Source organism: Megalops cyprinoides, chromosome 14 (assembly GCF_013368585.1).
Source record: "Megalops cyprinoides isolate fMegCyp1 chromosome 14, fMegCyp1.pri, whole genome shotgun sequence".
Classification (NCBI taxonomy): domain Eukaryota; kingdom Metazoa; phylum Chordata; class Actinopteri; order Elopiformes; family Megalopidae; genus Megalops; species Megalops cyprinoides.
In genome coordinates, this window is record NC_050596.1 from 13330060 (window position 1) to 13357241 (window position 27182).

The 27182-nt window shown below is 39.7% G+C and overlaps 2 protein-coding genes across 2 annotated transcripts; both read right to left on the reverse strand.

Annotated features, from left to right (window-relative positions):
- Positions 1–1700: 1700 nt before the first annotated feature.
- LOC118788902 (interferon-induced GTP-binding protein Mx3-like) lies at positions 1701–11781 on the reverse strand. Its single transcript, XM_036545100.1, is given in 14 exon segments — positions 1701–1925; positions 3596–3847; positions 4197–4273; positions 4923–5081; positions 6806–6947; positions 7770–7892; positions 8147–8225; positions 8472–8598; positions 8601–8669; positions 8880–9018; positions 9689–9843; positions 10833–10973; positions 11272–11487; positions 11698–11781. Coding segments are annotated over 14 exon segments (1977 nt in total). The 5' UTR covers positions 11771–11781.
- Positions 11782–16711: 4930 nt separating this feature from the next.
- LOC118789259 (interferon-induced GTP-binding protein Mx3-like) lies at positions 16712–27017 on the reverse strand. Its single transcript, XM_036545603.1, has 13 exons — positions 26968–27017; positions 24696–24892; positions 24293–24430; positions 23084–23238; positions 22333–22471; positions 22010–22208; positions 21767–21845; positions 21483–21605; positions 21251–21383; positions 18415–18573; positions 18099–18175; positions 17215–17427; positions 16712–16939 (listed from the first exon to the last, which is right to left on the reverse strand). Exons 1-13 carry the CDS (start codon positions 27015–27017, stop codon positions 16712–16714), a joined length of 1890 nt encoding a protein of 629 aa, XP_036401496.1.
- Positions 27018–27182: the final 165 nt, after the last annotated feature.

The following is a 27182-nucleotide window of genomic DNA, read 5'->3' on the forward strand; positions in this document are numbered from 1 at the left end:
TGTTTTGAAATTCAGCAGTGCGTATGGGGAGTTATGTGTCAATCTGGCATGGGGAGGCTGGCTGTCTGTTAAAAAAAAAAATCAGAAATAGGTGCTTTCCCCTCATGCAGTATGTATCATTTGATAATAAGTCCCAATGGAAAGCTGGACTCTGTTTGAAGTCCCAATTGTGAAAACTTCATAGGTGTAAGTGGGTGCTTTTGCCTGGGGTCATATATAAAACTTCATTACCTAAGCCCCACATTGATGTGGAAACCTGAAAAAAATTCCAAAAGGCAATCTATCTTAGTCCAGAAAGCGTGTGTTGAAATGGTTGAACACTGGCAGAATGTATTGCAGGAAAAGACCAGTCAGTTTATCTTTTCTGAAGATGCATTTTTCTCCCCTTTTTTTCAACATTATGGTGGCAAGAAAAATAGTTGAGCAATACTGGGTACACCGTACTGGGTGAGAGTCCCTGCTGTACACCGTCACCGGTGAAATTCAGTGAGTGGAGCAGGGCATTGAGATTCTCAGGTTATTAGCATCAGTGAGCACTTGAACGTCTTTGTGCTTTGCTTTTCCTTTGGAGCTGTGCTGTAGTAAATGTCTATGAGAAGATCTACAACTCAAATGGTAACTCACATAAGCAGTTACCCGTGGCTATAGATGGATGTCTACTGACTGGAAAGGCTGAGCCTTTTGCTGAAACCGTGTAACCCCACAAATAGTTTGGATCTTTCTAGTTACAAATCACCTTAGTAGAGTGTTTAGCTGTCAGGACCAGGTGTGACATTGTGGTAGATACATTCTATAAAAGGTACACAAAATGATGAGGCTAGTTGGTCTGAATGGCCTGTTGTCAATTTACATGTACCAGTCTTTCCACTTCAACTTGTATGAAATACATGCTTTGTCTCTTGTTTTTCACTGATCTCAGGTGAGGCTGCTGCTGGTTCCCTGGATACCAGACAGGTGGCATAAACTGCATTGCAGGTGATCTAACGGTAGCTAACACTTCTCATTTGTTTCATCTTAGTATCATGCGCTCTGTATGTGGAAGCAGTAAGCCTGTGTTCAGAGCTGTACCTGAGTATGGTGCCAGTGTCATGTAATAGGTAAGAAAGGGGAGATTGCAAGTTTGACTCCTTGCTGTTTACTCAAGGACCAAAACTGCTCTTCTTCTTCATACCAAAGCTGTATAAAAAGGACCAGAAAGCTCTTGAAAGCTGTGTCAGACATGGTTATCTGCCACACAAGTAAATATTATTTCAGAGACTGGCATTTTCTGTATAGTAATATGAATATCACATTTTCTAACACAAGCATGTTTATAAATATTTTATGTAAGTGCTACAAGTAGAGTACACAAAGTGTGAGGGAAAATACGTCTTGGATGTCGTCTAGCAATACGTCTAGCATATCGATAACATTCTTTTCCATGACAGCAACAAATGTTTAGGTTATAGGATAAGAACTGCAGTAAAGCAACTGCTAATGTACAACTGCAATGACTAAATGTCTGCATTTACAGAGTATATATTTATGATTTCTTCCACAGAACACATAACATTCCATTAATGTAAATGTAATGCAAAAGCAGAAGGTTTGACTACCTTGACTAAAACCATCCTTCTTGAAACTAAGTCAAATATAAAGGAGAAAAATCACAACAGATAATTTCTATATGCCTTTAGCATGGATGAATGAGGAAAAGAAGGTTAAAATTCCAGTAGGTAGTTGCGAGCTTTCATCAGGCGACTGAGCCGACTCTGCAGCGTGGCTCTCTTGCTGCCGATGTCCAAGTCCTCCTTCAGCAGCAGCTCCACGTTCTCCTTGTCCTGCAGCATCTGCAGCATCTCCCTCTGCAGCTGCGCGGCCGACTCCTGCAGGATCAGGTAGCGGATCACCAGGGGGATCTGGTCAGCCAGGCGCTGGCTGGCAATCTGAGGAGGACGGAGCACAGAAGTCATGTGATAGGATGTCAGTGAGATCACAAGTCCACTTTCGGCCATTTCATCTCCCAAAACAAAGTAAGCTGGGAAATGAACTTTGCACAAGGAGTCAAACATTAATGTGAGTTACTGCATGGACTGTAGACCCATGAATGGTCAAGAAAATTCAGAATGGACATCACTGTTATATCCTTGTGTAAAAAAATCTTAAGCAGAATGTATCCAGTAAAATCGTGCACAAGAGCGCTACAAACTATTATTGTGACGTTACCATTGATGAAGACTTTATTGCACAACCTCTATATGCACAACCTTCCAGTGAGACTACAATTTGAAAAACAGGAGTTTATAACTTTAAATTTGGACATAGAAGTGTTGTGGAATTGAAGGGGCTTACAACATTCCATTAAGTAGCTGGCAAAGATCATCTACAAAAAATGCATGGTATGTTAGAAATTTGGTGTGTTAGAAGTTAAAATCAACAATATGATTTTAACTTTTCCATTTTCAGTGTGAGAGTAGTAGCAGCACAACATCAGAAAATTTTGTCAATGAAATGCATCTCCTATTTTGATAAACATGTACACCCAGTAGCTGGCAAACTCGTTCATAAATAAATGTCTTTTCAATCTCATCTGTGGTCATAATGAATTCAGTGGTTCTGTAGCTTGTCTTATGCATCCAGTGACTGGCATGTTAGAATTTCTGTGAAATAGGGGAGGTTTAAATTCTTCAACGGATAGCTCTAGGAAGTAGCAACACAGCACAACCAAAAATTATAATTATTGCAGTAGTTCATCACATAACTTACACATCCATAATGCACTACAGTGATGGCCCTTGTCTGTGTAGAGGTAGCGTGGGATAACATGTGTCCAACACTCATAAATGTCATAAATAACACAGTAAATGTCATAAATAACACACATAAATAACACAGTCATAAAAGACACAGTAATTTCCTCTCTCCACGTCCATAGATGCCATGTGAGAGATTACGGACACGATGGCAATGGCGATGACTGGTTTAATTTTCTGACTGGTTTAATTGTGTCGTGCAAAGGTTTACAGTTCCAGGCGGGGCATGGCCTTGTACACTTCAGCAAGTACGCTTACCCTGGGTTGCTTCAGTACGATTATACTATAATCTAAATTCATACACAGGCAGTCAGTGGTTTTACAACAAAATACACTCAATGTACAAATCAATTAATGAATGAAAACAACAAAAACATGAACAACAAAACAACAAATAAAAAACCAAGATCCCCAATCGAGAGGAAAAAAATCACTGTTATCTTTTTAAATGTTTCTTTTTTAACTTCACTCAGAGGCTTGCACTGGCTGTTTTTCTTGCTCACATTCTCACTGCACAGCCTTTCTCTCCCTCCTCACAGATCAGGACTTTGTGTCATAGAACTGAAAATGTCAGCATTTTCATTTATGGCATACACCATATCACCTTGAACCAAAGACTATCGGTGATGTAAGATTTGAATCCTTGACTCTTGACATCCTGGATATGAGTGACTGCTAAGCAAAAGAATGGATAGTATGTGAAATGTATTCTCAAAGGACAGGATACTAACAGTGGTATAATGTGTTAGAGCCACAAAAACCAACTAATGTAAGCGTGAAGTAGCACAACAGCCTCCACTTACCCGGTAGTATGACTTGAGGTGAAGCATCATTTCCTGTAGAGTGGCATGGCTGTCTGTGCTGTAGACCATGCTCCTATTGGACCTCTGCAAACTATACCCATCTTCATCTTCCTGCTCTTCCCTCTTCAGCTCACTGAGATTTTGGCTGTAGGTGCTGTCTTGAGTGTAAACAATGAGCTCCATCTTGAACTGGGTCCTCAACATGTCCTCTGCTGTGGACTCTTTGCCCTGCTTAATGGCCTCAATTTTGGTCTGGATGTCAAGAAATGAACAAGACAAAGCAACAGTTACATGAATGACATTGTGGATTTGTGGTTCAAAGACAGGACTAAATCTCAGATTCAATCCAGCCAGAAGCTGCTTGGGTTTTTGTGTTCTTCCTTAAAATTGATTGATACATGGAAGAAGTGTTTCATTTTCTCTGTATTGTATTAATTAGTAACAGTAACTGCAGGTAACCCTAAGGTTATGAAAGAAATACAGTAAGAGAAAAGAGACAACAATTGCCTAATTTCCAGATGACAACACATCACCTAATTTCCTCATCCAAAGGTAAAAGCAAATCACATGGTGGGTCGCACTGCCATTTATTAAAGCCTACCTTGGCAGTTCTGAGGAGGTTTGGGTATCCAACTGAGTTGTTGTAAGCCAGCTGCATGAAGGCCTTCCTCACAATGTCTACAGTAAAAAAAAAGCACGTTATTTTAATACATTAAAAATAGCAAGAAATAAAATAAATTCATCAGGCTTCATTGATAACAATCCAGGTCTGGTTCCCATTGATAGCAACGGGACAGTATCCCTCTAAAACCATTGCATTCAAGTTGATAAAAATGGGTTCCAGGGCTGGATTAAAATGTTTTCTTTGCAGCTGATTATTGCAGCACCTGAGCATATGAACATTAGTGAGCCTTTATTAAGTATCACAATAAACAGATAAACTTCTTAACTTAACATACCTGTACAAAGCAATCAATTTGTCAGTACTAATTATGTGCCCTCAAAAGGATATCTGCCTAACCACAAAGCAAGTAGTCATTTCTGTTGGTTTTATCATTTGTAGATCTAGTACATCATTATTTATCTACTAGCCATCAGTATCCAGGGTAATCTCCATAGCTGATATGCTAACATTATCCACTTACACAGCAAGATCTCACTCCATGCCAGCTTTGCTGAACGTTTTCAAGTATGGAATTTAACTGATCAACTATCAAAAGGCTAATCAAATTCTACAACCTCAATAAAATTGGCATTTCAGTTAGGCTTGATTATTTAAGGTTGTAGTTAGCAGAAGCCATTGACGAAATGGTCAGGTGGGGTTTACCTGTGACCTCTTTGAGCTTCTTTACAGCAGGTTCCTCCAGCAGTTTTATCTGGTCCTTCACCAGCACCTCAAAGGTCTTGTAGTTGATGAAGCCTGGAAGCTCCCTGCCTCTGTATTTAACTTCATATTCATGTACCTCATCCTCAATCCTCTTGTTGACTGCAGAGAAAATGAATACAGCATATACAATGTTTTCAAAAAACTCCATGCATGAAAAGAACGTGCACTTTTTAAAAGTATGCTCTAATCTGGTACCCTGTATCTGCAACAATCTGTGGAACTGGTTCTACCATAACAGCATGACTGTGTGGTGATACACCACAATGTGATATGAGCCAAAATACAGTTCAGAAAAAGAATGCCCCATACCTATACAGCACCAAGTCAGACCAATTTTGATTCATTGCTCTGACTCATCTAACCTCACTTGAACATACAAAATCTGTACATAGTGTCATGAGGCACAATAAATGTCCAGATGTGAATCAATTCTAATTTCTTCTTCATCCTCTTTTTTTCTGTTTCTCTGTATTTTCCTGCCACATTGCATCTTTGAAAACATTCTGGTACTCAAATTTTTATATCTTACCATCAGACTCTCATCATATAATAATACAACCAATTGCCACATATGTTCAGTTTAGCCAACTCTCTGCCCTTGTCAGAAATAGGTGGCAGCCATCTTAGTTGTCCATGAAAGCCGTCTAACTAAGGTTTAAGCTAACCCAAGATTAACTATGTTAACATAGCAGTCTATCCTCTACAGGCTGTAGAAATGGTTCTAAAATACATTATTAATCTTATTAATTAATGATTTAACAACAACATCACTTCATATGCCAATTCACATCAGCAGAAAAGTCAAATTATGTACCTGAAAAGGCAAATGTTGTACCTGACACCTAAACATTCTGAGAGACGGAATCATTTGTGTAGAATGACATATTTCAATTTCAAAATACAAGGATGAGGATGAACGTAGTAACTGCAAAAAATCCACTTTATTCCAAAAACATCCAATTGGTTCAAACTTTGCATGGGTTCTTTCAGAATGGGGCTAAAGGCATGGTGTAATGATGGATCAGATTATAAAGCTATTCAGTAAAATTTTTAAGCTTTTACATTGTTGTGTATTTTAAAAGCCAGCAAGTTAGTAGACTGATTTTATTTTACACCAGTTAGCTCCTTAGATAACCAGCTTGCTAGCTGTAGTATATACTACTGCAGACTCATACAGTACATAAATAAGATGTTATGAGGTCTGGATATCAGAATGAGTGGTTTGTCTCCAACTGTAAGATGAGTTAGTTTTCTTGTGGAAATTGATAATTACAGTGGTTACTGGAGAGTCAGTATCACTGTATTTGGCAATGGAGTATGGTAAATTAGATTCTTCATGACTAAGTGGCCCAAATGCAATAACTCATACTCAGTTATGGATATTTTTCATAATCACCACAGACATCAACATTCTCAAGGCTGCCTATGGTGTTCCTTTGACTTTTTGACTTTATTTTTTGCATGTGATAAGAAAAAAGATACTCCCCAAAATCCCTCTAATAAATACAGTAAGTCCCTTTTTGATGGGGGCTATTTGATTAATTGTACCCTATTAGACATGGGCTAGAAAAGAAATGGTCCATGTGGACAAGGATTGGCTTCCCAAAGACAAAGACACAAGTACAAATTCATAAGGTGTGGAGTCACATGGTCCCAAGATCAGTAGTGGTGCACCTTTGAACATGACATTTTAGAAAAAGAAGTTAATCTGTGAAGGGATTGCTAGCTATGTCAGCATTTTAAATGTGGTCCACGATCTATGATTTCGGAATTCCATCACAGTTTCACTGACCGTTACAGGAAGTGAGGAAAGCAGCACTCACAGCTGTCTCCAGAGCGATCGAGATGCGCCTTCCATTTCCCAAACTCCTCTCTCAGCTTGGAGAAGAGGTTCAGTTTGTCTCCATTCTTCAGCTCCTCTCCAATGGTCAGGCTGATGATGTCCTGGGTGAACCCGGTCACTTTCTGTAGGGGACGATGTGCAGCATGGGCACATTGTATCAAAGCGAGTTGGAAGCTCTCCAAAGTGAAAAAGCATTCTTTGCATTCTTTACAAGTGAAGGGAACCTTGTGCCAAATGAGTCTTTTTGATTGATCCATCTCTATGCACAGAGGACAGGCTCTGATTTGCCAATTCTATCCACATTACATATTTCAAACTGTGTGTCCCTTGGTCATGTGCGGCCTGGTATTACTGCACATGTCCATGTTTCTGAAGCTGTCCCTTACCTTCTACTCATGACATACAAACGGGAGGCTTCTGACCCTAGCAGGAATGCCTGTACTCAAACTGTCATAAGATTTGAGTCCCAATACCTAATCTTTGGTCTTTTAGCTGTGTTGTACTGCACTATAATTCTGTATTTGAATGAGAGGGTAAAAAAAAAAGTTATACTTGAATATGAAGAGAAGTCACAAAACCATTCTAAGTCTTCCTGGGAGCAGGTAAGTATACTGACTGGAAGAAACCAACAGACAGCTTCAACCCAAGGTTAATAAAAAACCAGGGATGATTCAAATTGCATTGCTGTTCCTATCCCTGTCATGGTTATTAGCAGATGGGTCACAGTTTAAATGTATATTTCTTTCACTTTATGTGTGGTTGATGAATTAGGGATATGGTAATTAATGCATCATCACTGGTTAGTAGTCTATGGCTGGAAGATCATCAAAACAATGACAGTGCTGGTGCTCAATGTTGTCTTTTCCCTCTTGTTCCGAGGACAGATTCTTCAACCAAAACTCTTCATTCAGACCAGCTGTATCCGCATTTGAATCAAAACTTACGTCAATCAGGAAGTATAGCCTCTCTGTAGGGTCTGTGGGGGGTCCAGTTCCATACCTCTCCAGCTCCAGCTGAGTGTCAGCCAGCTTAGCCTCAATCTGTTCCTCCAGCCGAGGCAAAGATTTCTACAGGCAATAAAAACACACCTGAGCAGTCACTTTCTTTACTAAGCTCACAAATTGGGCACAGGCTGCCTGAATATGTTCATGTTTATTTGACTATGACTATTTTTGGCATTACCATAAACAAATTTGGTGTTGCAGTCAATTCATTTGAGGAAGAAAATAGCATGCGGTGTTATGTTGCTATGAGACACATGTTGTATTTTTTGTGAGCAGTTTCTGGTTTCTAATTTTTAAATTGTGAAATTGTTGCTTACTTCAATATGATGGACCAGTTCCAAGGTTAATTTCTCTGCCAGCTTGGGTATGGTGGCAAAACCTTCGTCAAACAGGGTACTGAACAGGACACCAACAGTGTGACAAAAACATTAAGTAAACAAGACAGGTATTTAAAATAATAACCAAAAGTAAATTTGCCTTACATGATTCAAAAGATTGAGAGGCGGCTACAAACAACAGAAATTATGGCCCTTAGATCCAATAATGACCAAAGGCAACATGAGCCTCAAAAAAAGAAAAGATATCATTATGTCTGTATGACCCCAAAACTTTGAGATGGGCACACGCAGCCAAATTTCTTACCTGAAATGTGGGTGATCCTGGAAGAAGGCCTTCTCTTTTTCGGTAGCTTCACTCAGGGACACCTTGTCAATGATCTCCTTTTGTCCCCTGCACTTGACGATCATGTAGCCCTTGTTCAAGTGGATGACTCATTGTGGACAATGTCCACGACTGTCTCTTCTGTGCCCTTGTCCACCAGGTCCGGCTTTGTCAGAATACCTGCCACAGAGTTTTTACAACGTTTTTCTTCTTATATTGAGAAAATATGATTCATTGGTCCAGTCTTGCCAGCATCGCAGTGCAGAGACAACAGAAGTACTGGTCGGGAAAGCAATGGTAGAATGAGTTGCCGGCATTTAGCCAGTGTTTGTGAGCTATGACTGTGAAAAGAGCAGTAGTAGCACTGCACTCTGAGTGACATGTTATTACCCAGGGTCCTCTGCCCTTCAGGGTCCACTTCCTGTGCCATCTTCAAGGCTTCCGTTGTTGCTATGTCGACATTGCTTGGCACCACCACCAGGTTAATGGTCTCCTGCCTCATGATGAACTTCTTGATCAGTCTCTTGATCTGAAAAACAGTAAAATTTTAGTATAAATATTACACTTTTCTGGCCTCTCTAATGTTCCTGGCTAGTTTTCATCAACCACTCTGAAGGCACGTAGCATGTAAGTCTCAAAGGATTTTTTATATTTTTTATATTTTTTATAAAACTGGACAGACTAATGAAGGCTGTGTTCACAGTGCCCATGGCTACCTTTGCTTTACACTGCTTTTAGATTAATGTGCTGTTTCCTTGGTTAAAAAGTGGGGGTTAAAAACTACAAAGTGAAATTCAAGGCATTTTTATGGAGAGTAAAACACGGCATACTGAATGGAAGTAGTCATTATTCTAAAATCAAGAAATCCACACAGAAAAGACTGAATTAAGGTAATAATTTCATCCAGTGCAAACATCTTATAAACCTCTCCTGTTTCGATTTTCTCATTGTCAACCTGCTTTTACAAAAATGAAATATCCTGCTAATAATGCTAACATAAGAAAAAATATAATTTTTTTTTATCTCACCATTACCTTACATAACAGCCACATACACCTCCAGCCAAAGTTTTTAATCAGTAAATTAAACTAAAATAAGCAGCTACTTTCAAAAGACTACAGTTGATTTTTGATCTCACAGACTCAGGCATACTTAAAGCAGGTGGAGGCTGGGGCACAGGTCATAGGTGGGGCTCTCACCTGGTCCCCGATGTTCTCGGGCTGACCTTTCACAGCGACCCTGGCGATGCCCGGCAGGTCGATGAGCGTGAGGTCAGGGACGTCAGGGGAGGAGATCTCCAGACTGATGAGGTCATCGCTGATCCCCACCCCGACCCCCGCCATTTCGTCCTGAGCTGCAGGAAGGCGGAATGCAGAAGTGTGGGTTTTAAAGGAATGTAAAGCAATATGTAAACGGCCATCAGGACACTCCATTGTCTCCCAGTCAATCCAAGTAAAACTTAAATTAACAAATGAATATGAGCCACTGTGACGGAGTGCCGTCACTACGGTTGAGTATGTGCTCTGACTGCCATACCAACGAGCCTGGCTCTTTGGCGTCGCGGTCAAAGTTGCATGTTTGGTACCCCGTAGACCCGGGTTTAAGGCCGGGCGGGGCGACTGCTCTCGCCCTTCGCTACAGCCACCCAGCCCAAGACTGCTTAAACAGTCTTCAACAACTTTAGAGTGCCCCATGCATTAGGCTTTCTGAAATGATCATACGAATTAAAATATTTCCCCCTGTTCACCAAACTGGTAATTTATATCAGCTACCCATGCTAACAAGGCTGCATAACCATGTAAGCTCTCAGCAGTATCTTACAACCCAATCCTGGAGCAATGGAAGAACTCTTTTCTCAGAAATACTATCCATGCATTACACTTCAGCATGCAACCAAATGGTGTTCTGGGCTGGTCTCCATAAACAGGGAAACAGACTACATTCCCTTGTGATTACATTACATTACATGCATTTAGCAGATGCTCCTATCCAGAGTGACTTCCAGCACAATAGAGATTAAGTGTATCCATTCAAGTTGAATTAAAAACATTATCAGACCAGGCTAACAACACTCACAGACCAGTGAGTGTGAGCATAACACTATTCAAGCCTTTCCACTGCAAGGTAAAATACACATCAAATCCTAGAGGTAGCAGATATTGGGGGTGGGGATTGAGGTGAAACCAAGATGCAGTCTGAAGAGGTGGGTCTTCAGATGCAACTCTGCTGTCCTAACCTCTGTGGTGATGAGTTGTTGCTTGCATCTCGGGTGACCACCAAATGACCTCTAAATGTCATATCCTTCCGCTGAGCACAAAGGCTCATGTGTGGCAGGAGCCCTACCTTCTCTGATCATCATCTCCACGTCAGCAGGGTCGTCAATGTCTATACCCTCTTTGCCCTGATAGATGATTTTCCCATGCCACCCTTCTTCCTCTTTCACCCTCTTCATCTTCAGCTCCAGAGGGCATCTTGTCACAATGCCTGCACAGAGAAAGTGGTTACAGTCAGAAAACTTAGTTACACTGCTGTGCCCTCCTGATGTCATTCCAACAATAGGCTTTCAAAATCAAGCACATTACAGACATTTTAAGAGATGGTGGATGTTAATGCCTGTTAATGTCTGTTAATGCCTCAGAATATGACTCAAATATTGTGGTTTCATGACATTATCTTATCTAATAATTCAGACATAGAGGCGTGTGTGTGTGTGTGTGTGTGTGTGTGTGTGTGAGAGAGAGAGAGAGAGAGAGAGAGAGAGTGGTGCGTGTGTGTGTCTCACCGCTCCCTCTGGGCAGTGCCACTCCAGACAGGGCCTCCAGTACAGAGCTCTTGCCGGAGCTCTGGTCTCCAATCACAGCGATGGCCGGCAGAGCCAGGTCCTTCTCCACCCCCAGGGAGCGCAGGGAGTCAATCAGGTCGATGCAGGGACGCACCTTCTCTTCATAGTGCTGGTTCAGGGTGTTACTCATTTTAACTGTCATATGATGCGTTTCTGCTATTTACAAAAAAGTGAACAATATGCATGGAATTAAATGTTTTAAAAGTAAAAAGTAAAACCCAGTATTAGCAAATAATGTGATCTCACTTACAACAATCGTTGTTGAAATCATTGACGCAACTAGATAATCAAATACTGAAATGTCTAATGTCTAATATTTCTTTTTACTATATATACTGTGAATAGGGATAATGGAATAAACCGTACCTGTTTCCAGTTCTTGTGCCTCTGTTTCTAGACTGGAATCTGCCATGATCTGACCCCGCTTGACGTGTGCCATCGAAGCTGGTAACCGACAAGAAACTACAACGGAAACAAAGCATACTGGGTTTTATACGCAGGGTAGGAGGTGTACACTGTGGAAACTGAAAGTCAAAGACGAGCCAAGTTTCGTTTCTCGCTTTTTACGACAGTCACGGAAAAACCCCGTTTTTGTTGTTTTATGAAGAGGGCATCATATGATGGCATCTAATATGCATTTACGTATGTACAAATGTAATTAATCTTGATTACTTGCCGTAATCAAACCGTAAGCCTTTCGACACCTGAATTCTCATCCTGTCATAAAGAATCGCCTTAGTCGCATTAGTTGAGTAATTGTTTTATTTCGTTGTTGGCGATTAGCGATAAAGATCCTGCACACATTGCTCACGTAATAATTGTTCGCATAATTGAGTGGGAATGAAACAATTTACAGCTGCCGCGCCCTTAACTCAGATTTCTCCTTGCTTATTTTTCACCGTCTCAGGCGTACATCTGCCCAGTAATTCAGTTATTCAGTTATCAGATATTTATAGCAGGAGAGTTGCTGCCTTTCGCAGGGCTGTTCACCTAGATTCCTCTGGGGTTGACGAGCAGTGACACATGGCAATCCGGCGCCGGCGCTAAGGGGGTGCATTACACCCCCAAACGGACTTCAGAGTCCACGTATAGAATTATCGCAATACAGCAGTCTTCACACATATAGCCATTGTAGGTTTTAACATTGTGCAAAATACCAGGTGGCAATCGGGGTGTCCCGTGTGGTGACCACACCACTCCCCGCCGTTATCTGCTAATGCGCCGCAAGGAAGCTATATCCAATGCAAAAAGGAACAATCTCCAAAAATTAATACAAAATATTCCTCAAAGTCTGATGCAAAAGGTTTATTGTACATGGTTCACATACAGTAAACCAGGCTGGTCCGTGCGGAGCAGTAGCGTCATCAGTCATAACCCCAAGCAGTCCCCCAAAGCAGTCCCCTAAGCAGTCCCCCCCCCCCCCCCCCCCCCCCACTACATTTCCAGTGTAGGAGAGTTAACTAATAGAAAGGAGCACTTGAAACAATCTCCATAACAACAGATTAGATAAAACAATCCCACTAAGATTCTATTCCAACAAATTAGAGGTATGACGTAACAGCAGAATAAAAAGTCCATACAGTTAGGACCCAGAGGAGGATTCTTGTTGCCAGTGTCAATACGCTCAGTGTTTTTATTGGCTTTATTGGCAGCCTTTGTTCTGTCTTTGATATCCCCTCACTCTGACCAGTTTAACAGTTGACATTTAAATTGTTGCAACGGAGCCAATCAGAGACAGCTGGCGTCAAGTGAGATTTGCTCCATACAGACGTAAAGCCATCACATACATTATTACTACCTTCAAAATGTCTCAGACAGGAAACACAGAGCACACCAGTAGAGACTTAAGAAAGAAAGTGAAAGGCAAGTTAAGTCAGCCAGTTTCAATTTAAGTCAGTCTGCTTAATTACTTTCCTTCATTCTGATGTACTTATTTTGCCCTCTTTCATCATGCATCTCTTTTTTTGAATACAGAAATCCCTCACCACAGCTGACTTTTTAGTATTCTTTTACATAGATTCTTTGGCTATTTGCTGACATTGTCTTCCGAGGCCACTGCCGCTGATGCGGCTACGGGAGAAATAGATGATGCTGGTGCTAAGCTTAATTCTTCTGTTGAGCCAGAAAGGCATGTGAGGAAATTGATGTTAAAAGGAATTACGTTGCTCTTTGAAAACCTGCATAAGAATTGGAAATCTAAACTTACACAAGCCAATAAAATTAAACAAAAGATTAATGAGCTTCTTTCTGGGAAAATGGCATCTCAAACAGTGGGTGGTGTAAAGAAGTATTTACAGAAATATTCTATGCTGTGCAAAGAGGCTATAGAAACCCATACTACATTGCCAGAAATGCCCATGCCAGACACTGACATTGTGGCTTCCTTTAAGAGGTGCAATAAATAAAAATTATGTAAAATGGTCCCTGACATTTTACATTGTTTTATTCCTAATACCATGTAACTTTCACTGTAATCTTAGTGGTGGGTTTGTTGGTTGCTGATCTCCCGATTACAGTCAAATTGATTCCATATCCTACTGTGCTTTGTTCTACATCATAAATGGATATAAACAGCATCTAAAAACACACCAGTATTCCTGAAAAGGCTATCAAGATTTTGCACTAAGGAACATTTGTAAGATTGCATACAAAGGAACTTACCCCGTAGTACAGTAAGAGGATGTGATGGTTGATCACCTACTCTTCTTAGTGAGGTGGAGAGGAAGCTGTGGTATATATGCAGAGAAGCAGTGGGCATCAAGCACACCAGAAGAGACTTAAGAATGAAAGTGAAAGGAGAGTTAGGTTGGGACAGTTTGTGCAGACCTTGTAAATTTCCACTGTCGCACAATTTACACCAGCCTGTGCCCGTTTCACTTTCATTCTGATGCATTTATTTTGCCCTCCTTTCTTCACGAATCTCTCTCCGGGGATGATGTGCCATCCTGACGGAGGTGTATGCCAAATCACTCCTCTCATTTATGCAGCATAAAAACATTTAGTGTCACCTCTGGAATCTGCTGTTTGTAGCCAAGATCCCAATCCTTCCTTGAGTTGGATGAAATTGTCTGCAAAACGGAGAAATAATGCAAAAGTGGGATTCCACATACAGTACGGTCCAAGCACTTAATGAGCCAGGCCCGGCACCAGGATGAAGTGACTGAGGGGGGTGTAGGAGCCATTTAGTCACCTTTAATTTGTGGGTTTATTGGTCTTTCTTGTTTTAGCCAGTTGGGGGTGTAATGCACTGGGTGTTAGTCACATGGGTTCACAGGTGTATATGAACAGGTGTTCACACATTAATTAGGTGAAGGTGTGGATGGCGGAGGAGACACGCTTCTTACCGTAGCCGTAGCCAAAATAATGCTGCCACACTACAACCATCACAGCACAATTCCTTTTATTAATATCACCAGCACCTTTGATCTGCACCAGATAAAAACCTGGACCTATTGTTTGGACATTGGTTTATTGGAGCTACCTGTGCATTGAGAACACTTGGCCATCCACTCTGAGGCTTATAGGATATAGGCAAATCTTTTTATATAGTAAAACAGCAGGTTATCATCCTGCTATGCCTATTTCTGCATTTTGTTTCATCCTGGTGGCAATATAGTGGCGTTTTGACTAGATGGGAACAATTCCCTATGACCCTACCTTACTGTGCGGCTGGTGGAGCTAGTAGATTAAGTTCAGGCTCAGCAATATCATTGGTGCTGCTGAGGCTACTGGCCTCGGCTGGGGTCACTACGATGTTTTGTTTTTTCTTACAAAACCACGTTCTGATATCCATCCTGAACTGCTTTTTGGCTAAGCAAACAAGCTACGTAACATGGTGGCGAAAGTTGAATTAAATATTTAGCAAGCAAACTAGCTTGAGTGTTAACGGTTTTATCACATCGCGTACAGTTCAAATATAATAGATAAATCTCTTGGCAATGCACAACAAACAGCGCTGTCCATGGTTCTGAAATAACAGCGCTATGTTTCAGAACCATGTTTGAATGCTGTTTGTGTAGTGCGAAAAGAGACTGGATCAGATAACAAGCTTCAAATATTTTATGGGGGGAAACTTCAAAGAAGATATTTCATTACTGTCGTCTATACGACTTTTTGTTTTGGAGTAAAAATATCAACATATTTAACTGAAACGTTGCCAAGATGGTGCGCATTTTCTCTAAAAATAGCTTTAAAAATGAATGAAATGCTTTGAAATTTCATGTAGTAAGAATGTTAGTTGTGACACAGCTTCTGATCAATTTGTTAACAATAAAACATATCTAATGATCATTTTTAAAGCAAAACCTTAAACAGAGTTGACATTGATGGTAACAGAGTTGATATGAATAAATATGAATAACAGACTTGACCACCCATAGTTGAAAGACCAAAAACAATTTCTGCCTGACTCAAAAACTTTTAAAACCATTTTTAAATGTAAAAACAATTATTTAACCCTAACATCTGAATTACAGATCTTTCATGAACTTGAATAATAATTGCGCCTAAAATATACATCAAGCACTATTATTAGTGAAAGTTTAATATAATTAGTATTATTATTCAAAAGTGATTCAATAAAGTTTTTTTTTGAAAAATAACAGAAGCTTTATCTGCGAGACGCAAAATGTACCCCCAATTCTAGAACTAATCATAAGACAAAGCGTAACCATAAATGGCCTCAGTCTTGGTGGGCATGCATTAGGCTGTCGCCATAATGAGGTAAATCCTGGCATTATCTCTACTATCCTTTTCCTAGCAAATCTCATATATTTTGCACTCATCTAATGATTGTGACCAAACAGCATTTTAAGGCAGAGCAACACTTGGAAGTGCTGTCATGGGTTAAGCATGCATTTGTATTGGGTTATCAGCATGGTCTCTAAGATGGACTTCATCATAACTTTGTTTTCCCCTTTTATTTGGCAAATTAGTGATGTCATATGCACATCCAACTTCCATCTTTCTCTTTATAACCATTGACAGTCAAGGTTGGCATGTCTTAGAGCACTGCAGATGAAAATGCCATGATGATAATAGTGAAATTACATCACACACTTTTACATTTGCCATTTTTGTTATGCTATGTTATATTGAAATGTCAGATTTCTCAAATAACTTTGGTAAGTCTTGCATTTATGCATAGTGGCAACATGTTCCAGCCTTAAGGAATAACTTCAGATAAGTACAGATGAATAACATACTCAAAGTAAAAGCAAAATATCATTAAGTATTCAACATTTAAATGTATTAAATATCATTATTATATTATATGATTGATTTACAGAAATGTATACTTAAAATTAATTCCTAAACGCACGTCTGGGCAAACAGATTTGCATTCAATTGACTTTTGTAATCTACATTCTAGAGTTGTGGCTCAGTAGAAAAATTCAGCAAGTTTCTCCTGAGCTCTGTTGAGTCTGGCAACACGGTGCTGCAGGTCAAGTCTCTGCCTGCTGGCTGCCGAGTCGTCGCGCAGAATCTCGGCCACGTTACCCCCGTCTATCAGGTTGAGCATCTCGCTGATCAGCAGTTTGCCTGACTTCTTCAGCATGAAGAGAAGGATGAGCATGGGCACCTCGTCTGCCAGCCGCTGGACAACGATCTGAGGTGGAGGAACAAAGGCACTGAATCCAACATGACTCATTCATTTTGTTAGCACAGTAAGTATGATTCAGAAAGAGCAGTGTTTGTGTCTATCGGAGAGCTTAGTTCACAAGGCGCTATTTGAAAGAACCGGATGAATTGTGAAATGCAACACAGGTTCATGTAATTTCTGCAGCCCTCATACTATGCAGCTGCTCTAATGCAGAAAAACCTTTTCACTGATTTCATATTTTTTACATGCTTAGATAAAGATATTACAGTGCATTTTCCCACCTTGTAGTAGGCATCAAGCATCTCTGGGTATGTAGACCTGCTGAAAAATGGTTCTAATTTCCCACGTGGAACCTCATCATCTTCAGAGATATCAAACAAGGTTTTGAAGAAAATACTGTCTTGAGTGTAGACCAGCTGTTCCATTTCAAATTGCTCCAGGATCCTTTTCTGCACTTTGGCCTCCTGGTTTGACTGGATGTTATAAATTTTGTCCTGCAAGATAGTGAGAAAAAATATCGCAATGGTAAACCAAAAGGTCTTATGAGGATGCAATACCTGTTAATACTGAGACTAATTAGTAGATTGATTGAATCTGTTTTGATTTACTGTTTTCAATCATTATATTTAGTTACATCACCATGTATTCCTGCATGCAGTATTTGGACACCCTAAGCACTTATTGTTTAGAGACATTCAGGAAACACAATCTGTATGACCTTTTATAACACACAGCCCTCCACAAAAATAATTGAGGCAGTACTTGATGCAGTCCACATAGCAATTTAGAAAGCAAGGACATTTCATTTTGAGCTTATAAAGACTTCAGTCTGACACAAAAGCAGGAGTGATAACCTTTTTCAGCTAAAAGGCAAGGTGGGATCGTGCAGAAATAGCCACACAGTATGATTCCTTACAAATTCTAACTTGCAGAAAGCCAGCTGACAGTTTGGCTTTTATTTTGGCTTGGGCTGTTCTGGAAGACAGCTACTGTAACTTCGGGTTGGGGTTTTGAAATAATCCCATAAAGCCAGAGATGGTTAATGCTAGTCTAACAGCAGAACTGGTCCTAGATCAGCATTTACAGGAAACTACTGTATATATCCCCTTTAGTAGTGTACAAGTTATCTGTATTATTTTGTATTGTTGTAAAAAATGTTGTTTACCAAAGCTATTGATTTAAGGTACGAGTGACTCCTGAAACATGTTTCGGCCAGATATGCAAACTGCTTCTTCACAATCTCTGGGAAACAAACAAAATTAGGTTACAGGAAAGGAAAAAATTCTATGATATACAATGATGATTCTTATTTTATTGGTGTATTAAACAAAAGGTGTATTCATTTGAATAAAATCAGGATGTAAATATAAATATTAATATGTGAATTGAATGTTTGACACAGTTTATACTGTTATTATGCATTGATTAGCCTACATACAGCTTTTTGCATGTCAGAGTGTCAATGCTTGACCTACAAATACCTTGGATGGATTTCACCGTGTCCATTGCTGGCTCCTTGAGTTCCTTCACTTGTCTCTTAACAACGCTCTCAAACACATGGTACTGGCTAAAGCATGGAAGCTCCCTCCCTCTGTGGTTGGAGTCATACTCATCAACTACTTCCTGTACTGTTTTTTGGACTGATTTAGAAAAGAAACATGCACATACAAATTTCAGTTACTTACATGTAAATCTGTTCACATGAAATTATCTTGGTTTGCTATCAACATTAGACAATAGAATACAGTTCACAATAATGCTTCAAATTTGAGTTTCTTTTTGTACTCTTCAGTGTACACCGATGAGCCAAAACATTATGACCCCTCACAGGTGAACCGAATAACGATGGTCATCTCGAAACAAGGGCACATGTCAAGGTCTGGGTAGATTAGATAGTAAGCAAACAATCAGTTCTCATAGTCAACATGTTGGATGCAGGAGAAATGGGCAGGAGTAAAGACCTGAGTTACTGACAAGGGCCAAATTGTTATGGCCAGACGACTGGGTCAGAGCATCTCTGAAATGGCTTGTAGGGTGCTCCCGGTCAGCAGTGGTGAGTACCTACTGACAGTGGTCTAAGGAGGAACAAACCACAAACCAGCGACAGGGTGTTGGGCGCCTGGGGCTAATCGACGCATGAGGGCAATGAAGGCTATCCCGTCTGGTCTGAACCGACAGAAGGTCTACTGTGCCACAAGTCTCAGAAAATTTTAATAATGGTTACGAGAGGAATGTGTCTCAACACACAGTGCATCCCACCCTGTTGTTGTATGGGGCCACGTAGCCGCAGACCAGTCCGAGCACCCATGATGACCCCTGTCCACCGCCGAAAGCGCCTACAATGGGCACGTGAGTGTTGGAAGTGTGGAAGAAGGTCGCCTGGTCCGATGAGTCCTGTTTTCTTTTAAAATCACGTGGATGGCCGCGTACGTGTGTGCCATTTACCTGGGGAACTGATTGCCATCAGGATGCACTGTGGGAAGACGACAAGCCAGAGGAGGGAGTGTGATGCTCTGGGCAATGTTCTGCTGGGAAACCCTGGGTCCGGCCATTCACGCGGACGCCACATACCTAAACATTGTTACAGACCAGGTGTGCCCCTTCATGGCGATGGTATTCCCAGATGGCAATGCCTTCTTTCAGCAGGATAATGCGCCCTGCCACACTGCACACATTGTTCGGGAATGGTCTGAGGAACATGATGAAGTGTTCAAGGTGTTGTCCTGGCCTCCAAATTCTCCAGATCTCAATCCGATTGAGCATCTGTGGGATGTGCTGGACTGACAAGTCCGATCCACGGTGGCTCCACCTCGCATCTTATAGGACTTTAAGGATCTGCTGCTAATGTTTTGGTGCCAGACACCACAGGACACCTTCAGGGGTCTTGTAGAGTCCATGCCTCAGCAGGTCGGCACTGTTTTGGCGGCGCACAGAGGACCAACATCATATTAGGCGGGTAGTCATAATGTTTTGGCTCATCGGTGTATTTTACAGTACATATACCAAATAGTACAATGATATATAGTGATGTTCCCTGCTTCATTTAGAAATTTAAACTTTGGAGATTTTCCCACACAAGCACAGAAACATAAACATAGAAAATGAACACTTCAATTGCAATTAATATTTCATGTTATTAAATTATTTCATTAATACTAAGATATAAAAATAAGTAAACACTTGTTTATTTTTCAATTTGCACTTTCAATTTTCAACTTTCAACTTTCAATTTCCACTTAGACTTGTCAACTTTTACTCATCTAATGATATTTATTAATATTCATGGATATATTTTCTGGCATTTGTAAAATGACAGGTTTGACAGGTGTACTCCTCTATAGATTACTATTTTAGTACTTTAGTACTTCTCAAAATTTCATTTGCATTTTAACAGGTAACAGTTGTGTTCAATTTGCAAATGAGCAAATGTTTTGTGTATCATATTTGAAATTGACTTGCTTGATTGCTATTTTAAAAGGCATTATTTTAGGTCAACCCCAGGCTGTCCCAAATGCATTGAGTAACACCTATTTATATATAGACCCCTATTTAAATATAAACCACAAAACAAAAATAATTACTGACCGGGCATGCTTCTCACCAGGTAGTATATCCAAACAATGTGCACCCATAGAGTCACTGAACATCAACATGAACATAAAAGCTCTGAATAAATCTGTCACACTAAATCAGTACAGTGAATGAAAATGGTGAACCAGGCCAATGATAATGATTACTGTTCAATTCCCTCCTGCCTGGAGCTAAGGACTATGCAGTTAGAGTAAAATAAATAAATACTTTTTTCAAACTGCAAAGTGGTCGTGATTTCACCATGTAATGTAGGGGATACACTGTGTTAAATCTAGATTTTGTAGCTGAATAAAACATGATGTGTAGTGCCTATTCCATTGGGTGACAGTCTTAAAATGTGATATGTCCCAAGAGAAACATCCATTATGAAAACCAAAAAACTTTGGCACCACCAACGTGTAGCTAGAGGAAGTAGCAGTTTGTACTATTTAAACTAACTAGAGATAAAAATGATAAATATCTATGACTGCTAAAGCACTTTGAGGATTTTCCATATGTTCACACTTTCAAAACTAAATTAAGAAAATGAAATATTAATGCATATAAATGAGTGTGAATCATATCAGCATTCTGTAGTTGGTGTTTGTAATTGTATAAACAAATGTAAAATTCATAGGAATTCATATCTCTTTATAACCATAAGATGTATGTCTGTGAATACACTATTCAAGCACAACCAACAGAAAATGAAAATAGGAACACAGTTGAAAATTAGAAAAAAATTACATCCATCTTTGCTGTCATACAGACACTTCTTCCACTTCTGAAATTCAGGCCGCAGGAGCAAGAAGAGATTTTCTTGGTTGATGGCCTCTCCTGAAGTTAGTTTGTTGATCTTGTCATTGAAATTGGTGAGTATCTGGATAGAAATATTCAAATATTCAAACATTTTGGATGCATGCATTTGTTACATTAAATACACTTACACAAATGTAGGGAGAAAAGCGAAGGGACTTACATTGATTAGAAATGTCTTTTGTCTCTGTGGATCAAGTGGGGGTCCCTCTTCATACTGTATCAGCTCCTTTTTAAAGTCCCCTAGCTGCTTCCTAATTTGTTCACTTATGACTGGTAGTGATGTCTACAGAAAATATTCAAAAGAAAAGCTGAGTAAATGTCAACCATGAATAAAAAAGACTGTAAAATGCATTAAATCAGCTCCACTATTCAACATAAAAAGGTGGCAGACAGCTGAAGATGATCACGAGTGGCATCAAAAGGGCAGATTCAGTCTAAATGTACCTTGATGTGGTCCACAAGGTTTTGGGTCAGAACTGCGGCAAGACGTTGTGTTGTAGCTCTCTCATCACTAAGAAGAGACCTGGAAATGCATCAAGAGTTGTGTCAGAAACTGGCATAATAAATGACAGCGGTGCATCCTCATCTAGTATGCTTTTTCTTTATTTTTCCAAGTTGTGTTCATTACGCCTCTTTTATGCCCCCCCCCCCCCCCCCCCAACCAAAACAATCTGTCTGTGGATATACCTGAATTCTGCATGGTTACTGAAGAACTCTCGTTCAGTCTTGGTAGCATCAATGAGTGAGACTTTTTCATCAATTTGCTTCTGACCACGACATTTCACAAGGATGTAGCCCTTGCTGAGTGGGACAACTTTGTTTCGGACAATGTCTAGAATATTCTTCTCTGTGCCTCTGTCAATCAGGTCTGGTTTTGTCAGAACAGCTTTTCAAGAAAGAAACAAACAAAATATTATTTTAAGTGTCAATTAACTAGAATTCATACATTTCAGTTAATTAAAAACAACCCAGAATGAAGATAAAGAATGTTTAATTGTTTGTTTCCTTACCTAGTGTTCTTATTCCCTCAGGATCCACTTCTTGGGCCATTTTCAAAGCTTCTGTTGTTGCTATGTCAGTATTACATGGAACCACCACCAAAATAATAGTTTCTGCCTTCTCAATAAATGTCTGTATGAGACTTCTGATCTAAAAAGAATGCAGCATATGTAAAAATGATCTGAAGGAATGGGAATTAAGTGACAGTAGTTAAATTTAGTTGCATGAGGGACCTCCCCTCACCCCGGCCCCATTTTTGATAGATTTTTAATTGTCAGGTTTAATCCTGACAATTGTCAATGGCTTTCTCACTGTGGTGCTGAGTGGAACATGAATAATTTTGATTTGTGTTTTGTTTTCTAAACAGTATTATTGAAATATATGAGAAATTTCAGTGAAAATATTTCTTTGCAGCTTAATTGATTCTTAACACTGATAGAGAATGGCATAAAGAGTTGCTCTTTAAAACAGATTCATCTCAACATGTCAGCTTTAGAATGGTGGGTTTCTTAAACCTTAAGCCGAGCTTTGACGCAAAATTGCATGGAAATGTCCACACCATGAAGAACATATTAGCAAAGTAGCTGATTCATGGAATTCTCACTAAATTATTTTAGGAAACGGTAGATTATGGCTGTCTCTAACCAGCTTTGTCAATGCGCTTTGTACAGTATTCAGCATTACCAAACTTTTTTTTTTTTTTTTCTGAATGATCACAATACAGCACTATATAATCTATTTATAATCTATTTCTGTACCCACCTGCTCCCCTATGTCTTCTGGTTGGTTTTTTATAGCAACTCTGGCAATCCCAGGTAGATCAATCAGGGTGAGGTCACACACATCAGGGGAGCTGATCTCAAGAGAAATTATTTCATTGCATATTCCTTCACCTGTTCCTGCTAGCTTTTCCTGGGCTGTGAAAAAAAAAACAGTTTTGTAATCATAACAAGAACCTGAAAAATGATAGCATATAATGTTTGTCATATTAGCCAGATTTTTATTAAATTATTTGTTCGTGAATTCATTAATATTTAATCTTTGCATCACCTTCAACATTTGTCTTTCAATATGTCAATATTTACCCTTTCTTATTCAAATAAAGTGGCTACGTCTGCAAGGAGTTCACTTTGAGCATAACCATAACCCTTGGGTACATGCCATTCCAGGCAGTACTGTCAAACATCATATGGTGATAAATAGATTCTTCAGTGTCTCCAGGACTGTGTCACATGGAGATGTACTGTATGTAATGGATCAGACCACAGGGTCATTGTGGTTATTTGTAAGGCTCTAACTCTTGGTGCTGTGTTGGTAGGGGGTATATGCCCTGCCAACCTGAACTTTTTATCTAAGCTTTTAGCGAAGCTATTTATCTATTGGTCAACAGTCACACTTTTTATTATTGAGATTTTTAGAACTGTTTTTGCCTTTTAATAACAAAAGAAGCCAATTCAGGCCACCAATGGCATAAAAAATGACCTATGTTACCAGTTGGTAAATTTGGGATGCCATAGCCAGCTAGCTGCTTCACTACATGTGATAACACCCCATTTACAAGTCAGTACGTGTGCTTCACTAGCAAGTGAAAAGCATTTTGGCTATCAACACTTCTTTCCACCATCAAGCAAGGGTTTAGCAAAAGTAGCTAGCTACCTAATTATTGTAACCTGATAGTAGTTAGGTAGCTAACTACAATTTATTTTCTGTTTTTATCACCCAGTTTGGCTATCTAGATATTTACCAACTACTATGTTACCTGATGTAGTTTTTTAACCACAGAAACTGTCTTGTTAGCTAACAAGCTATTTGTGGGAACTGTCATTACTGCCTTTGAGTTATTTACAGAAAATATATTCCAGTACACAGTTTTTTTGTTTGTTTGTTTGTTTTGTTTTTTGAGGGGGGGGGGGGGGGCGTTGTGTTTGTTGACTCGTTGTCTTGCCCAAATTAATCAGGAATCTGACAGACCTTTTTCAACATGTTGCGTCACTTCTGAAGGCTCACGAAAGGGAATTCTCTCGTCCTTGTAGGAGATGACTCCTCTCCATGGCAATCCACCCCTCAGCCTTCTCAGCTTAAGTTCCAGTGGACACCTGGTGACTATTCCTTGAAACCAGAGTGAGAATCATTACATTACATTAGAAGCAGATGTACGTCTCCTTATTAATATCAGTTGCATAGATCTTTTCATTATATTTTTTGATAAATCCCAATGCCCACTGTCTTGCATTCAAAAATCAGTCTTCAAAGGTCCATTAAAGTTACCCTTCAAACATTTTCACTGGTGATTTTTTTTCACACACACACACACACACACACACACAGATACATACAAACATATATTTCCTTTTTTTAATAAGAAATCTTTTACCGGTGCCTCTGGGCAGTGCCACTCCAGACAGGGCCTCCAGTACGGAGCTCTTGCCGGAGCTCTGGTCTCCAACAACAGCAATGGCTGGCAGATCAACATCCCTCTCAATGCCAATCCCTCTAAGGGTATCAATCAGGTCGATGTAAGGGCGCACCTTCTCCTCCAAGTGGCTGTAGAAGACTCCCTCCACTGGTTTACTGAAAAGGCATAACATTAAATAAACCATTTACAAAGCAAATGGCCGGTTTGTCCATGATGTACTGCTTGGTGGTAACAGCATAATACCAAAAAGTGTTTAGTGTGACTCAGAGCTATAATTTCTGTGTGCATTAAGAGTGGTTCATGAGTTTTACACTCAAAATGAGGAGTTCCCCTTAGCTGTTTCCATGGTTTACATGAAGTTAAAAGTTAAGCTCAAAGTATTGTCCAAAATGATTACATTGATTTAATTATATAACATTACCTTCCTAATTTTTGGAGCAAAATTCGTTAGTTGCATAACAGGTAGGGCATTAGATTAGATTAGATTCAACTTTATTGTCATTGTGCAGAGTACAAGTACAAAGCCAATGAAATGCAGTAGGACCATGTAGGTAGCAGACAACAAAAAAGGCTCTACAATTTATATTTTTCTGCAATTTCTGCAAAAAGATGGCACATTGATGGCACATCAAGTTGACTGTTGAATATGACTCCTACAGCTACTGTGTGTTTGTTTCGGACAAATTTGTGTTGTTGGTCTACAAATAAGCTGACAAGGTAGTCAATATTCTCTCTTCAAGTCTGCATGCAGGGTCTCATGCTTCATAGGGAGTCACTGTGATTTTAATCACTCTTTTTGTATTTTAGCTGTGCTTGTAGAGACAGTGGGGCAAGCTAGGGAAAGCAATTCTGATGGCAGCAACTGTCTATGAGACATGGGGGTAAGTAGAATGCAGCCACTGTTTTTTTTCCGAGGAGTCAGCTAAGGAGTCAACTATTGATGTGTGCTTTACCACAGCTGTTAGTATGGTAGCTTCCTCAAATAGTCTCTGATTATGAAATTAACATGATTAGCATTTATCTGTAGCAGTGCAGAATCACTATAGCTGTGATGCTTTGGACTAAGTGCAATCTTTTTTTTGAGTCTCAGAGTATTGTACAATTATTATGACTGACATATATTTTGGACAATGTACAGTTATTGTAACAGAGGTAGGTGTTTCTGCTGCCCTGGACTTCCACCAGAGTTCCTGTCTTCTTGTACCTTTTCTAATCCAGTTAATCAAGTTCACCTGTTTAGTTGGTCTGGTCATGTGTTTTGTGTACTATTTAAACCCTGGTTGTTCTCTGGGTCTTCACACAGTCTTGAGCTGCTATGCTATGTGTATGTTCCTGTGCACAAAGTCTTTTTTTTTTTTGAGCCTCCAGTGAAAATTGTTTTCTCATAACCCATGTGTGTCGCTGTGTGGTCTCTGCACTTGCATTCTTCCTGCTCCGTGTAACACCAGCATACAACAATGCACTGAGCTCAAAACCTTGACCTTTGAGCAGTGGAAGGAAGTAATATGATATGATGAGTCATCTATTACTCTTTTTCCAACATCTGAAGAGGTTTATTTTTACAAACAGCCAAAGGAAGCCTTTAATGCCCCCATACCCATTGCGAAAGGGTCTTGAAAGTAGTCTGATATCCCTCTAGATACATTTCAAATGTTGGATAACAGCATTCCAAGAAGGACTGATACTGTTCTGAAGGCAAAGGGTGGCCCAACTCCTTATTAGTTAATATTCACATATTTTTGGTGTTTCCCATTATTTGCCTACCCCGGTATATTCCAGGTGATGTGCAATTATTGTCAGTGGGAATCAGAGTATTGTGCAAATGCTATGATTGACACATCTACATCAACAATCATTTTAGCAGTGATATATCCAGAGCAACGTGCATTCATCAGAAATGAGGCTAATTCTTGGAAATGTGCAATTATTACAATGGAAATGTGTTATGAACCATGTACAATTATTGTGATGACTTGTATTTTGTCAGTAGAGAGATGAGGAGTCCCCAATATCTCACCCCTTTTGTCTGTTTTTGTGTGTGTGTGTGTGTTTTTTTAATATTTTGAATATTTGCTTTTATGAAGTAAATGTCTATGTTGTGTGCATTTTCCTTTTTTGTGGCAGAGGAACAATAATTTGACCCAAAAATAAATTGTCAAAGGCAAACAGATACAGTTTATGATTTTAACAACACATCAGCTTTAGTGAGACAAAAACTATATCCTTTTACCTTTGTGAAAACGAGAAGGTGTCTTCAGACTCTTCCGTAGGACTGTCCATTGCTAGTGGAAAATAATGAAAACACAAAACTTACCCCTTTCAGAACAGATGCTCTAGTGTATTGTTACGCAAAATCTTGTCTGAAATGGTGGGATGCAAGTACTTTATATATCCTATCTGAGCAGGTTAAAGAACAAAGTTCAGGTTTGTTGTACAGGAAGTACA